This window comes from Pipistrellus hanaki (genome assembly GCF_964339955.1).
Source record: "Pipistrellus hanaki genome assembly, chromosome: 16".
Classification (NCBI taxonomy): domain Eukaryota; kingdom Metazoa; phylum Chordata; class Mammalia; order Chiroptera; family Vespertilionidae; genus Pipistrellus; species Pipistrellus hanaki.
Genome location: NC_140518.1, coordinates 26,905,252 through 26,918,746, shown reverse-complemented (window position 1 = coordinate 26,918,746; position 13,495 = coordinate 26,905,252). Strand labels below are relative to the sequence as shown.

Genomic DNA, 13,495 nt, shown 5'->3' with positions numbered 1-13,495 from the left:
CAGAAGAGCAAAGGGTGAAAGTCCATGATAAAGGAGAAAATAAACATGTAAATCATAGTAGAAACACTAGTGAAGTATGTGCAGAGGAAAACAACAACCTAGTCTTTGATTTCCTATTATATATACAAACCATATTTGTCTTCTTTCCTAATGAGTATTATATTTTTGTATAAAAATAACTTTCAAGGTAAGAAGATAGAAAGCACAGGATTTCACTTATGTCTCTACAGGAATATTTACTTTGTAAGACACAAAAACCCAGGATCACAGTACACAGTGGTTATTTATTTAAATACTTGAAAAGGTCAATGATGGAAAAAATAGGTTTATCATGAGAGTTTATATTCATTAGACTTATTTTACCATTTAAAAAAAGTGCTGCTTCTAGGTTATCCCAGCCAGACATAGAACACTTCATGATACATGCAGCTGCTGAAATCACTAGGACAGACACAGCCCTTGTAGAATGATTTACACTTTGGGAGAAAATTCAATTGTTGTAGTGGTGCCGGTTTATTTTAACGAAAAACATTGATAATATACAAATCTTTTTTCTCATTTGATTGAAAGGGCTATAAAATTCAACATCCTGACAAAGGAGGCAACATAATCCCGTAGGTAACACCTCTGATTGCCTTTAGCTCTTCCTTCCTTAAAGGAGAGCCTCACACTCAGCTGTACAGTTGTCTAGCTGGCACGGCAGCTTCAAGGCTGGCCTACCCCAGTGACTGGAAGAAGGTTGTGCTGGTAAGCTGACAATGACTTGTTTGCTTTTAGAAACGAAGAGAAAGTGGTCAATTGTGCCTCGGGTTCCTGAAGGACCCAAAGATCATTCTGAGTATATGTGAAATAAATAAGTGATCCATGAGTAAATACAACCTCTGGCTGACGTAAGCCTAGGAGAGTGAGCCAACTGAGCACTAACAATACCATGTAGAAACATCTAGAAATATCATTTCTAGAACTCAGTTTGGGAGACCATATCTTGCCTGAATATGTACATTATTTACAAAACATTCCCTTTCGGCCTCTGGAATTTAGCCACTTTAGTCTGGCTGTTAAGCTGTTTCTTTCCATATGCTAGCCAATACTGCAGTTACAACTATTGTTAAAATACTCTTATGCACGACTTACAAATAATTAATAAAGTAACTCTGCATGTACAAATATGCCAATATTTCTAGCAGAATTTAAAGCATTCAGAATGTACATAAAAGTATTTGTTTTTGGTAGGGGCCAGTATTTTTTTGTTTTAAATCATCGCTGTTTCAATAATGCTTTGTACATGGCAAAGCCCAAAACGGCAAAAACAGTAGCACCAAAACTTGCTCGAAGCCAAAACGTGGAGCTCTTGAGGTCAGCTTGTGTCACGTGCCTGTAGTCAGAAAATATAATTAATGTTTAAAATATGACTAATATGAAAACACCAGTATTAACAGTCTACTTTTAGGGAAGTATTAGCACACTTGTCAGGCTAATTGCATACAGTAATGTTTAACCAAAAACATTTATCAGTGTAGCCACATGTACAATGCTTAGATGATCATTGTCTTACAATGTGGACATCAATAAAAATAACTGTCTTTACAATGAACTACGATTTGAGAGTAAACAACATTTAAATTTTTATACATTTTTTTCACATGGGAAATGGAGAACTTAGACAAATCATGAACCACTTTTTAATACCACCATGGTCCTTCAAAATGAAAGGGAAGACTGGGATCTCACAATTTTGAGAGTTAATTTCAAGAAACTTAATGTGCAATCTTGAGTCCCCAGGAATTGAAAGCTATCTTGTAAGCAGTTAAGCGACAAGTGACAATACTTTTCTAAGAGCAATGCTTTAAGTCAACTTTGGAAATATTGAGCCCCATAAAAATTTACCCAAAAAATAGCAAAGGGGGCAGGGAAGATTTACCAGTTTGCATTAATTTGGTTAATGCTGATTAAAGAAAGGAAAACAAACAAACAAACAAACAAACCTTGGTATTAGTTAGACAGGCAGTGACAATGGTATCAACTAAAGGACATGGTGTAACATGATGGAATGAGAAGTAAATGATGTAAAAAAAAAAAAAAAAGCCATATTATGCGTGACAAGAACAGGGGCAGCCTGTACCACAAACTGAGTTTGTGAGCATGCTCAGTTAATAACACTGCTAAGCACCCTCAAGAGTCTCAAGTATGACAGCTTACCATGAAGAGGATAAAGCTTTAAAGCAAAGGTTGGATCATTTTATTCAAGCGTCTCTGAAGTTTTAGTTAAGTGATCACAATTGAGGTGATGTAGAATTAAGAGCTTAGAGAGACTGTCTAGTGCAGGTTATTTTACAACTAAGTTAAACATACAGATTTGAAGCAAAAATCATACATCATTAAAAGACCAAGACACTGACTGACACATGCAAAAGAGTTAAGAGCCAAGAATAGAAATTGTATAAAACTACTGTGCCTCAGTAATAGTCAAAGAGTGATCAGATTAGTTATCACAAAGTGCAATCTGTGCATTCCTGGAAGCAAGACTAGACTACGATCCAGAGTGCTCCATGCTTGGCACCCTGGCAAAACAACACTCCGCACTCTGGTTTCTTATCCTCCCCAGTTTCTATTAAAAAAAAAAAATCACTCCTCACATAATTATTATTTTACAAAGCAACGTGATAACACAGATTCATTCCACCTTTTGAATTAGTCCTTTCAACAGGCAGTGTTTTATTTACTGATTTGTTTGTTTCAAATTAGGGAGGAGACTACTTAGGTTTGAGTTTTTCCAGCTGGAAAAACCCCAACAAGGCCAACAGCCCACTGCTTGTGGGAAATGTTACCTGGCTTCAAGAAAAAGTGGACCATGAGATGACTCCATGAAGATGGAATCTTCAACAAAGCTGACGGCGTGCACCTGGTGAGTAATACTGCCTTCGTCGTCTGCTAACAGCATGGCACCCCACTCAGCTACCCGGGCTCTTAACCTTTTATACACATGCACACAGTTTGCAGTTCACAGCAGAGCTCACAAAAGGGGACTGAAAATAACGTCTCTCAATTAAACAGCCCACACAGAAACTGAGTTGCCACCCTATATGATAAATCTTATGCTTTCTATATTTAAAGTAAATGTATTCTATAGCAAATTGCAAAACTTAAAAAGAATCTATATGTGCTCTTTAAAACACTCGCATAATAGGCAAGGAAACCTAAGGCTATAATATACATTCTTTACATATCCCTCAGAGGCTGGTCTTAGTATATCCAAAGCACTAAGGGAAGCCCTTGAAACCAATACCCTAAGCCAGTGGTCACCAACTAGTGGTCCGTGAGGTCCAAAGGTTGGCAACTGCTGCCCTCAGCAGTACCTGACAGCATGTGGTGACCATAAGTATTCATTCAAAATAAGGCTAACAATTATTAATCAGAAGGTTTATAGATGTTTCTAATTTTAGACTACCAAAACCTACAAAATACATCTGAAAAATTGAGTCCAACATCCCAAATTCATAGACTGTTATGATCTTATGATGAGGGTTTCAAAGTTTACAATTCCAAGTCAATAGAGATGAATAGAATTTAAAGTGAAAACACAGGTTAAATGTGCACTAGAGATTTTGCTTTGGTATCTGTGTGATTTTTGTGCATTTTCACAGATGGAGGATTTTTCTAAAAATTTTTAAATTTATTTTTTAATTTAGGGAGAGAAGGGGATTAGGATTAAAGCTAACTACAATCACGTTAAAATCAGTCAAAATAATTTCTCATAAATATTCAAGTATGGAAGGTTATCCACACAGCTCCTTTTATTGTATTTTAAGAAGGTAATACCATTCAAAAAATAATGTATTCTGACTGACTTTATTGCTTGGTTTTCTTTTGCATTTTCAGATATAATAGTAATTATTTTCCCCAAGCTGTAGTATAAGCATCAATAGGCAAAACAATTCATATTTATATACAAACAACATAGATTCATGCTCAAGATATAGCTAGTTAAAAACTGATGGCAACTATTAATTCCAAATATATTTTAATGATTCCATTAATGTTACAGTAGTTGTTTCAGGCACTTTTAGTCCTGGAAAACTACACTTCTAGACACAGAAAGCTACTTGGAGAACTATTTCATGCCTTTGCCATGTGCATTTAAAAGCAGCACCAACTAGGCTCTATTTACAGAACAGAAAGTATTTCTAATGGATGGCACATTTGTTGTTGCTTAGGTAACTAAAACATCTGAATGAAGAATAGTGCATGCCATCTTGCGCTGGCTAGCATGCTAAGTGGTTAGTGTCATCCTGTGAACCAAAGGGTCTCAGGCTCGATCCCTGGTCGAGGTGTGTACGTGAAGCAATCGATGATTTTTCTCTCACATTGATGATTCTCATTCTCTCATTCTCTCTCTCTCTCTCTCTCTCTCTCTCTCTCTCTCTCTCTCTCTCTCTCTCTCTCTCATCAATGAAAAATATATCCTTAGGTGAGGATTAACATATGAAAAAACAAACAAAAAAAGAAGAGTGCCATCTTAATTGTATTTCTAAGTATTAAGAACTGAGTCATGCTTCTCATTTTAGGTCTCAAGTAGAAGCAGAATAAGTTTCATAAAGCTGCCTCCCAATTCATTTTTAAATTCAAGCAAAAATAATTCTTTCATAATTCCAAAGTATAATTCTTTCAAAATGACTCACATAAAATATCATCTTAGGCCGAGATCGGTTTGGCTCAATGGATAGAGCATCGGCTTGGGGACTGAAGGGTCCCAGGTTCAATTCCGGTCAAGGGCATGTACCTTGGTTGTGGGCATATCCCCAGTAGGGGGTGTGCAAGAGGCAGCTGATCGATGACTCTCTCTCTCATCGATGTTTCTAACTCTCTCTCTCCCTTCTTCTCTGTACAAAAATCAATAAAATATATTTCAAAAAAAAATATCATCTTAGAATTATAACATATAGTATCTTATTGCATATTTTTTTCTTTCTTCTTAAAGTATTTTAGTATTAAAAAGGCAATATATGTGCAAAATAAAGTAGGGGAGGAAATCACCAACAGTCCTATCACCTAAGGCAACTAATTAAAATTTGGGGCATTTCTTTTTAGACTTTTTCTATGTATTTATTTAAAAAAATATTTTTATTGACTTCAGAGAGGAAGGGAGAGGGAGAGAGAGAAACAACGATGAAAGAGAATCATTAATAAGCTGCCTCCTGCACACCCCACACTGGGGAATCGAGCTTGCAACCTGGCATATGCTCTGTCCGGGAATCGAACTGTGACCTCCTGGTTCATAGATCGAGACTCAACCGCTGGGCCACACAGGCCAGGCTCTATGTATTTCTTACACAGCTGCAAACACAATGTGTATAATTTATATAATTTTATATCCTTTTAAAAACTATTATATAGTTTTCTCATACATTATAGAAACATAATTTTAAAAAACTACATTATATTCTATTATCCTAATGGTGGCTATTCTTGATTTACTGGTGACTATAACTAAAGTGATGAATAACTTTCTATAGAAGATTTCTGTCTATATTTAGAATAGTTGCCTTAAGATAGTTTCCCAAGATGAATATTACAGTGTTAAAAAATGTGTGTGTGCTAGTGTGTGTATAAAGGGTTTTTTTTTGTGTTTTTTTTTTTTTTTTTTCTAAATCTATTGCTATGCCAGAATCATTACATTTTCCTACTCTATTTGGAATAAGATAATTTATTATTCAGCAGTATCTTTTTCATAACATAAGAAGTGATGACTAACCGCTGAAATATAACTGTAATCAATCAATTGAAGCTTATTAGAGCTTTCAAGTTCGTAGGCGGATGCTGGCTTTGTGTCTGAGAAGTGCTGAAGGCACATATGTCCATCAGATGACAAACACTTCTTGACAAAGATGTGGGAGCCGATCACTATATGTGAGCTTGGGAATTATTAAAGCTGCTATTTAATAAGGCAGAAAGAAGAAAATGTTCCAAAATTCAGGCAATAAAGAGTTAAATTAAGAATTTTCTTTGTTGCCTTAGTCGGTTTGGCTCAGTGGGCGGAGTGTCGGCCTGGGGACCAAAGGGTCCTGGGTTTGATTCCGGTCAAGGGCATGTACCTTGGTTGAAGGCTCCTCTCTAGCCCAGGCCCTGGTTGGGGCACTTGCAGGAGGCAACCAATTGATGTGTATCTCTCACATGGATGTTTCTCTGTCTTTCCCTTTTTCTCCCACTCTCTCTAAAAGATCAATGGAAAAAATATCCTTCAGTAAGGATTAAAAAAGAAAAAGAAAAAGAATTCTCTTTGTGAAGTCACATCAGGCATATAACAATGACCAAAATTCCCAAGTACCTCTACACAGAATTCCTTAAAGCAGGCACACAAGATGCTTTTGATTAATTCTGCAATTTACTATGGTAAATATAAGAATATGACTCAAAATCTTTATTGGTTAAATGTATTAAACAAATAATAAAAAAAGAGAATGTTATCAACTGTAATATTTCAAAACATAAAACAATCAAATCCCAAAGGGTTCAATGGCATTAAACACATTTTAGCTTCTCTCAAATAGGATATTTTTAATTTTTTTATTAGGTGTCACAGGACTATATATCTGGGATATGGAAACTATATTAAAGAGATCTAAAAATCTGCAAAAATTAGAATGTGTGGAAGGGGAGTATTCAGTGAGATCCAGATATTGATTAACCATGTCTTGTGTTGCAAGCTATTAAGCAGAGGACAGAAAAGTATAGAACATACGGAAAAGTGACAAAGCTAAGAGACTGTAGGAAGAGTAGTTCTACCCAGATTTTTTTATCAGGCCTCCCCTAAAGCTTGTCAGAAACAAATTTGAATTTCCTATTTTTAATTTTTGTCACTCATCATTTTATCCTTTCCAAACACAACTCAGAGGTGTACAAATGCACTAATGTGAATGATCTTCTAATTTTATAATTCTATCTCAGTTATGAAGTTTTAAGTTAATACTTTGAAACAGCCTATATAATGGTTATGCATGTAACCTAAAGTTACTAGGGCTGATACGTATCATATATAGCTTTTTGCTATTTCAATTACCTAGCCCAAGTTAAAAACTATATTGAGGTCACCAAAACTATAATTAAGTTTTGTTTTCAATAAGTCACATAAAAAAAAAAATCCAAACCTCCCTGCTTTTATTCCTCTCAATGCTTCTTCCTGATGAAGCAATTTTTAAAAATATTTATTTCTAATAAAAATGCTTGTATTGTTAATAATCATTTTAATAATGACAATTTTCCTAATTGAATTAGTAGGCATGAATACTCTTTAAAAATATATATATATATTTTATTGATTTTTCACAGAGAGGAAGGGAGAGAAATAGAGAGCTAGAAACATCTATGAGAGAGAAACATTGACCAGCTGCCTCTTGCACACCCCCTACCGGGGATGTGCCCGCAACCAACGTACATGCCCTTGACTGGAATCGAACCTGGGACCCTTCAGTCCGCAGACCGACGCTCTACTGCTGAGCCAAATTGGTTTCGGCAGCATAAATATTCTAATAAGATATTTCTCAAAATAGGTTAAAAAGTCAAAATATAGTATGTATTCAATGAAGATGAAGTACAACACAAAAGTCATAAGAAAACTGTTAACTGAGCATGCCTAAATAGTAACACACTTTGGAAAAGGACATAGGTATGCATTAATGTAAAAAAATGCTTTACCAAGCATTAGAATAAAAATTTAGATGATCATAGGTACATGGGAATATGCCATGGGAAACATAATATATATGATATCTACTGATACTTAAAGATTAGCTTAGGCAAACTCCACCTTGTGTGCCATTTAATACACTAACCAAAAGGCAAAAATATTTTAAATTATATGCAGTAGCAGCTTACTTCATGAGAATCTATAACACGATCTCCTGTATAATTTTAAACTATGATAAGTATCCAAATCCAAAGAAAAGCCTTGTAAGGACTTTCATACAAAGGAATATGGAAGTTTCATATAAAACTAAATGCAGGACAGACTTCCTTTCATACAATATGTTACTATAACATAACATCCTAAGAATTCTTATAGTCCCAACAGAATCTCTACAATGTTAACATTTCTAGGAACCTATCCTCTTCATAAAGGAATCCTGTGAAAAGGTACGGTAGTTCATTTTGGTTTGATGAAAGTAAAATGATCTGAGGGAGATAAGAGATCAACCGAAGGACTTATATACATGCATATAAGTACCATCAATGAACACAAATCTCTGGGGAGGGCAATGGTATATGTACAAATATAATAATTTAATTAAAAAAATTAAAAGAAAGTAAAATTATTTTTTAAAAAGGGGGTATTATTACATTAAATAACATGATTTAAAATTATGTAAAAGAGGAAATTAGGTGATTATTAAACCAATATGGGTAAATGAAGTAAGTCATTAACGAATGGCTTAAGTGTCATATATAATACATCCAATTTTAAAAATAGGGCAAAAAATACAATGGATATGACTGTCCATCTTATCTTTGAATCTCTGGAAATACTCAGTGTAAACTATCTATCCTCTTGGCTGCTAAAGTAAAATGCTGCTACTGAGCCCTACCCGGTTTGGCTCAGTGAATAGAGAGCATTGGCCTGTGAATTAAAGGGTCCCTGGTTCGATTCCAGTCAAGGACACATGCCTGGATTTTGGGCTCGATCCCCAGTAGGGGGCGTGCAGAAGGAGGCAGCTGATCGATGGTCCTCTCTCATCATTGATGTTTCTATCTCTTTCTCCCTCTCCCTTCCTCTTTGAAATCAATAAAAAAATATACATATTTTAAAAAGAAGTAACATGAACAAATAATTTAGATGGCTGGTGCAAATAATAAAATGGAATAAAAGAAATCCTAAATCCAAAGTAAATATCAAAGAAAATCTCACCAAAATAATAAACTGTAAAATAAACCATTTTGGTTGAATTATAGGTTAATATGAGTGGGTATACACAGAAAATTAGCTGGGAAAAGGACTGAAAGGAGTTAAAAAAATGACTAAATGGCAACGACAAACAAATGAAAATGAACACCTAAGGAAGGGACAAATTAAAGTTCAGAGCACTATATAGTATAGTAACATCTTCATACAAAGTAGAAATGTCTGAAACCAGAAAAATAATAAACTAAAATCCTGGGTAGTTCAAACCAACAATCAAGCTCACCCCTAATCATTTTAACCCTTTGCACTCCGCTGTCCCCTCTCAGGGGACATCGGAATTCTAGCATATCACTCGGATGTCCCCTCTCAGGGGACATTGCAGTTTATTAGTGATTACGGGGAATTGAGTTTCCGCTGCAAAGTAGCATCGAGTAGCTGGTAGCCAATGTCCATAATGGTTCGGAGTGCAAAGGGTTAATACTTAAAAAGGTATTTAAAAATAAAAATATATTCAAAAGACATATTCCCTCAGTAACATGATTTATACTGATATGAAAGCATTACCAAAAATCAAAATAATCTGACCACATTAATCATGCTCCAAATGTATTTAAATCAAAATAATTTTAGTTATTCATAAATTATTCTAAAGAAAAACATAAATTTATCCACATCTGAAGGGTGAGCCTGTAATTACCCAAATTACATGTCAAACACATAGTTTAACACTTGTCTCAAATGTTGAAATCACTATACATTCAATTAAATTGGTAAAAAAAAAAAAAATTCTATTTTCTACTGAAAATCTGTACTGCAGTTAATAAGATCCAAAAAAGACAATCTTTACTGGTCAAAAACACATAGCTAGTGAAGAGATGGACAATTTTAGAAATGAATCTATTAAACTTCCTACGTATAAAATAATTAATAGGCTTAAATCCTTTCATGGTGAGGTTCTAGCGCTTCCTTTTTTGGCATGGGACTACGTAACCAAAGTTTAAAGAAAAAAAAATTTTGAACAACATAATACTTAGAAAGGTACTTAAGGATAGGTCTATGATTTTCTTCATCTTCGTATTTTGCCCCAGCTCACAGCAGATCCTATCCAAAGCAGGTACTTAAATTAAGTATTTACGTAAATAAATCAAAAGGAGGGGTTTGAGATAAAGGGAATATGTGGTCTTGGACATGAGTTATCTCTGGAAGTTATTTCTACTTCAGGGATCAAAAATTTTATATGCACAATAAAACTGTGCTAACTTGAGATCAACCTATATGTACCAATATTTGTCTACCAATTTCTTTGCATAAATTTGATGAAACTTTTTGCTTAAATCAAAAATTTAAAACTATTATTTTCAAGTTCTAAAAAAACAAAAACAAAAAAAAACTAGGCATGGCAGAGTTATAAAACCAAAGACTTAAGAGTTAGTATTGAGTGAGAATCACTACTAAATTACAGTGAAAAATTCTTAAATGACTTGTACTCAATGAATCATTATGTAACAACATTAAGATATACCTAGCCCAGCAAACCAATGGTGACCAACCACCAAAGATGCCAAAACCTGAGAAATACTAGGATAAGTATTTCTCACCCCATTGCCCTGCAACTTTCTCATTTTTTTTTCACGAGAAAGGAGTAAAACAGGGAAGGGGAAAAAGGGTTAAAAGACATTTTCATTTCTTAGGCGTACTTTGTTGTGTGTATGCCTACATTTTTACAACTGTAAGTCCTATCTTAAGACTGAGGCTGCAAACTGATGGCCTATAAACAAGTTTTGTTTTTTCTGATTTGTACTTTTAAAATTTACTATTTAAATAACAGAAAACTTCACATAAAAACCCTGATTTCTAGTCTCATAGAATCAGAACACCTGGCAACACCAAGTCTGTGCAATAACTAAAGTCCAGAGCTGAGTTGTGGGGGCCTCTTTTAGACAGGTTCTCTCGCAGTCCCCACCTCTCTTATTTCTGAAACTTAGCAACCTTCATTCATTTACATTTTCTATCCAGATCCTGTAGGCATTCAATTTGAGCCTCCACTCCCACCAACTTGAGTTACATCCTTTTGTAAACTAGAAGAAACTTTAATATACAACTTTTAAATTTCCACTGTACTTCTATGAAATAAGTTATTGAAATATTACCAGGGATCAGGAAGGAGTTCTTTAAAGGTTTTTCTCCTCTTCTTTTCCATTCCTTCCCTTCTTGATTATCAGATATCAGTGATATATCGTAACATTACCATTAAATTATTTCTAGTTTATAAATAAATCTGACAAAATGTACTGATTTCTGCTCGAGGATCACTGTATAGAGTAATATATTATGAGCAAGCTGATCCAATAATGCACACCCAACCTATTTCATTTGGAAGCTGACTAAACTGATCTAAGAATAAAATTGTCATTAAGGTGCAGACAATAAATTAATCTGCAATTCTGGACAATCAAGGATTTCTAGAATAAATAAAATAGATGGCTTGTGATCAGCAATTACTAGGTGCCAAGGTGGTTCACCAAGAAATTACTATGCTGGTAAATGAGAGGAATGTGGTGGAGAGTGTCTGCTTATTTTTAAAAAGCCCTCCATGAAATCTCTCATAAGATAAACTATAGATTGGATAATAAAATATTTTTAACTCCAAAATAATATTTCCCCAAGAATTCTGAACCCATGTCACTGAGAAGAGTCCTCCAGTAGAGTGCTATAGGGCTAGTACGCTTTTTTTTTTTTTTTTTTTTTTTTTTAGCTCTCTCTCCAATCTCTGGGTATTGGACATTATTTTTTTTATCAACAACTGGAAAGATAATGAAGACTTATCTACAAAATTTGCAAATAACACAATGTTGAGAGAGATATATATAATGGACAAATGACAAAATAATGTTTGAAATGACTGAGCTAGACCAAATGGATAAAAAGGAATATGACATTTAATAGCAATTCATATGTATCTGCAATTAGATTCAAAGAGTCAATTAAAAATGGCAAATACACAATTAGAGAGGAGGGGACACTGCCTTAATAGCACACCATATGAAAAAAAAATCTGATTTCAATTAACCCCAAGATTAAAATGCATCAACAGTGGGATGGGGCTGCTAAAACGTTAATTCATGCAATAGACAGGTGCTGTCCTAACCATGGAACACGACTGGCCACTGTTCTGGACTAGTCAGGTCACACCTGGAGCGCTGGTCTCCATCCCAGCCGCACCTTTTAGGAGGTTCTCTAAAAAAACCTAAGGGGCTTTGAGATGAGACCAACCAGGAATGATGAAGGCACTAAACCATCTAATTTAAGAAAAGGCTGAAAGAAATGGGGATGTTCTACCTGGAGAAGAGAAAATTAGGGGAGACATGATGGCCGTCTTCAAATGTCTGAAGGATTGCTATGTTGAAGAGGGAGTAGAATAGTCGTGTGTTGTTCTAAAGGGCAGAACTAAAACTAAAGGAAAGAAAGTTATAGGGAAATCATTTTAGTTAAAAGTAAAATAAAATAAAATAAAAAGCAAAAATCCCCTCTTCAATGAGGAAAGGCACCAGCAGACAAATAGCACTCTCTCAGGAAGACTTGCAGAAAGGCATCCTAATGGGAGGTTAGGTCAGAAGAATCTTAGAATCCCTTCCAACTCTACCATGTCCAAATCAGAGCTCCTGAACGTTGTGGTCTGAACTAGCCTGCAGTTTCTCAGACAGGCGCCATGTGAGAATCTGCACTGCTACCTTAGAGGTGTCATTCACGGGACAGAGGCAGAACGTGACCACCAAATGGTGTGGATCCCTTCAAAGCAGGCACCTGAGATTGCTGCATTCTTATTCCAGAGCTGCTAGTGCTCAAAGCCTCCCCAACGCTCATTTTGAAAGATTTCAGTCTGTTTCTGGCTCACATAAGCTACAGTCTCCGTTTCATAGCTACACCTACTATACTGCTGGTAGACACAAACTATCCTGCTCATCTGGTACAGTCATAGCCGAGCCCTCAGCGAGAGTCCAATGGTAAACAAAATAACTGACCCATTTCTCATCAAGTCTACTGAGCTTGATCATCTGTCTTAATCAAGGCCAGTTTTCCAATGACATTTGAATGAGTTCAAAATCCTAATTCATCCTCAGACATATAAAAATTTAACATTATATACAAATTAATATTACATAGGCTCTTAAATGCTCACAAAATGTAAAATAAATCTAAACAAAGGTAGCATGACCAGAATAAGAATATAACCTCCCAGGTTCATTGCTTTGAGCAAATGTATATATCCTATTTTTCTTTCGTTTTTCAAAGCATACTACTTTCTAGGCATATGTCATGTTTTGAACTCAATTATAAAAACCTGAAAAACTAGTACTATAGATCTTTTTCTTTTCCATATTCCTTTGAATCCTTAAAGTTGGTTACTATCCTCATTTCCAAAAATGATGCCTTTTCAAATAAACATTCCAGGCACTTAAAATAGATAATTTGTTCAAACCCAAGAAATTGTTATTGGTATGGATTTAATAAATTGTATTATTTGAATGTATGCTAAATACATTATAACACTTGGGATCAATGTGTCCTTTCCTTACTACGAATGTCCTAATCTATTTCTAC

General features: G+C 34.9%; 1 protein-coding gene across 11 annotated transcripts in view; it reads right to left on the bottom strand.

Moving 5' to 3' along the window:
* Nucleotides 1-264: 264 nt before the first annotated feature.
* Nucleotides 265-13,495, bottom strand: part of RHOT1 (ras homolog family member T1) — a 51,156-nt gene continuing 37,925 nt past the window's right edge. For 4 of the 11 annotated variants that reach the window (XM_084862742.1, XM_084862745.1, XM_084862744.1 and 1 more), the window contains one exon: nucleotides 265-1,375. In XM_084862742.1, the coding sequence (XP_084718868.1) occupies nucleotides 1,258-1,375 (118 nt within the window). In that variant the 3' untranslated portion in view covers nucleotides 265-1,257. Of the gene's footprint in view, nucleotides 1,376-2,828; nucleotides 12,347-13,495 lie in introns of those variants that run through there. The other 7 variants (XM_084862738.1, XM_084862740.1, XM_084862741.1 and 4 more) reach the window with 4 other exon arrangements.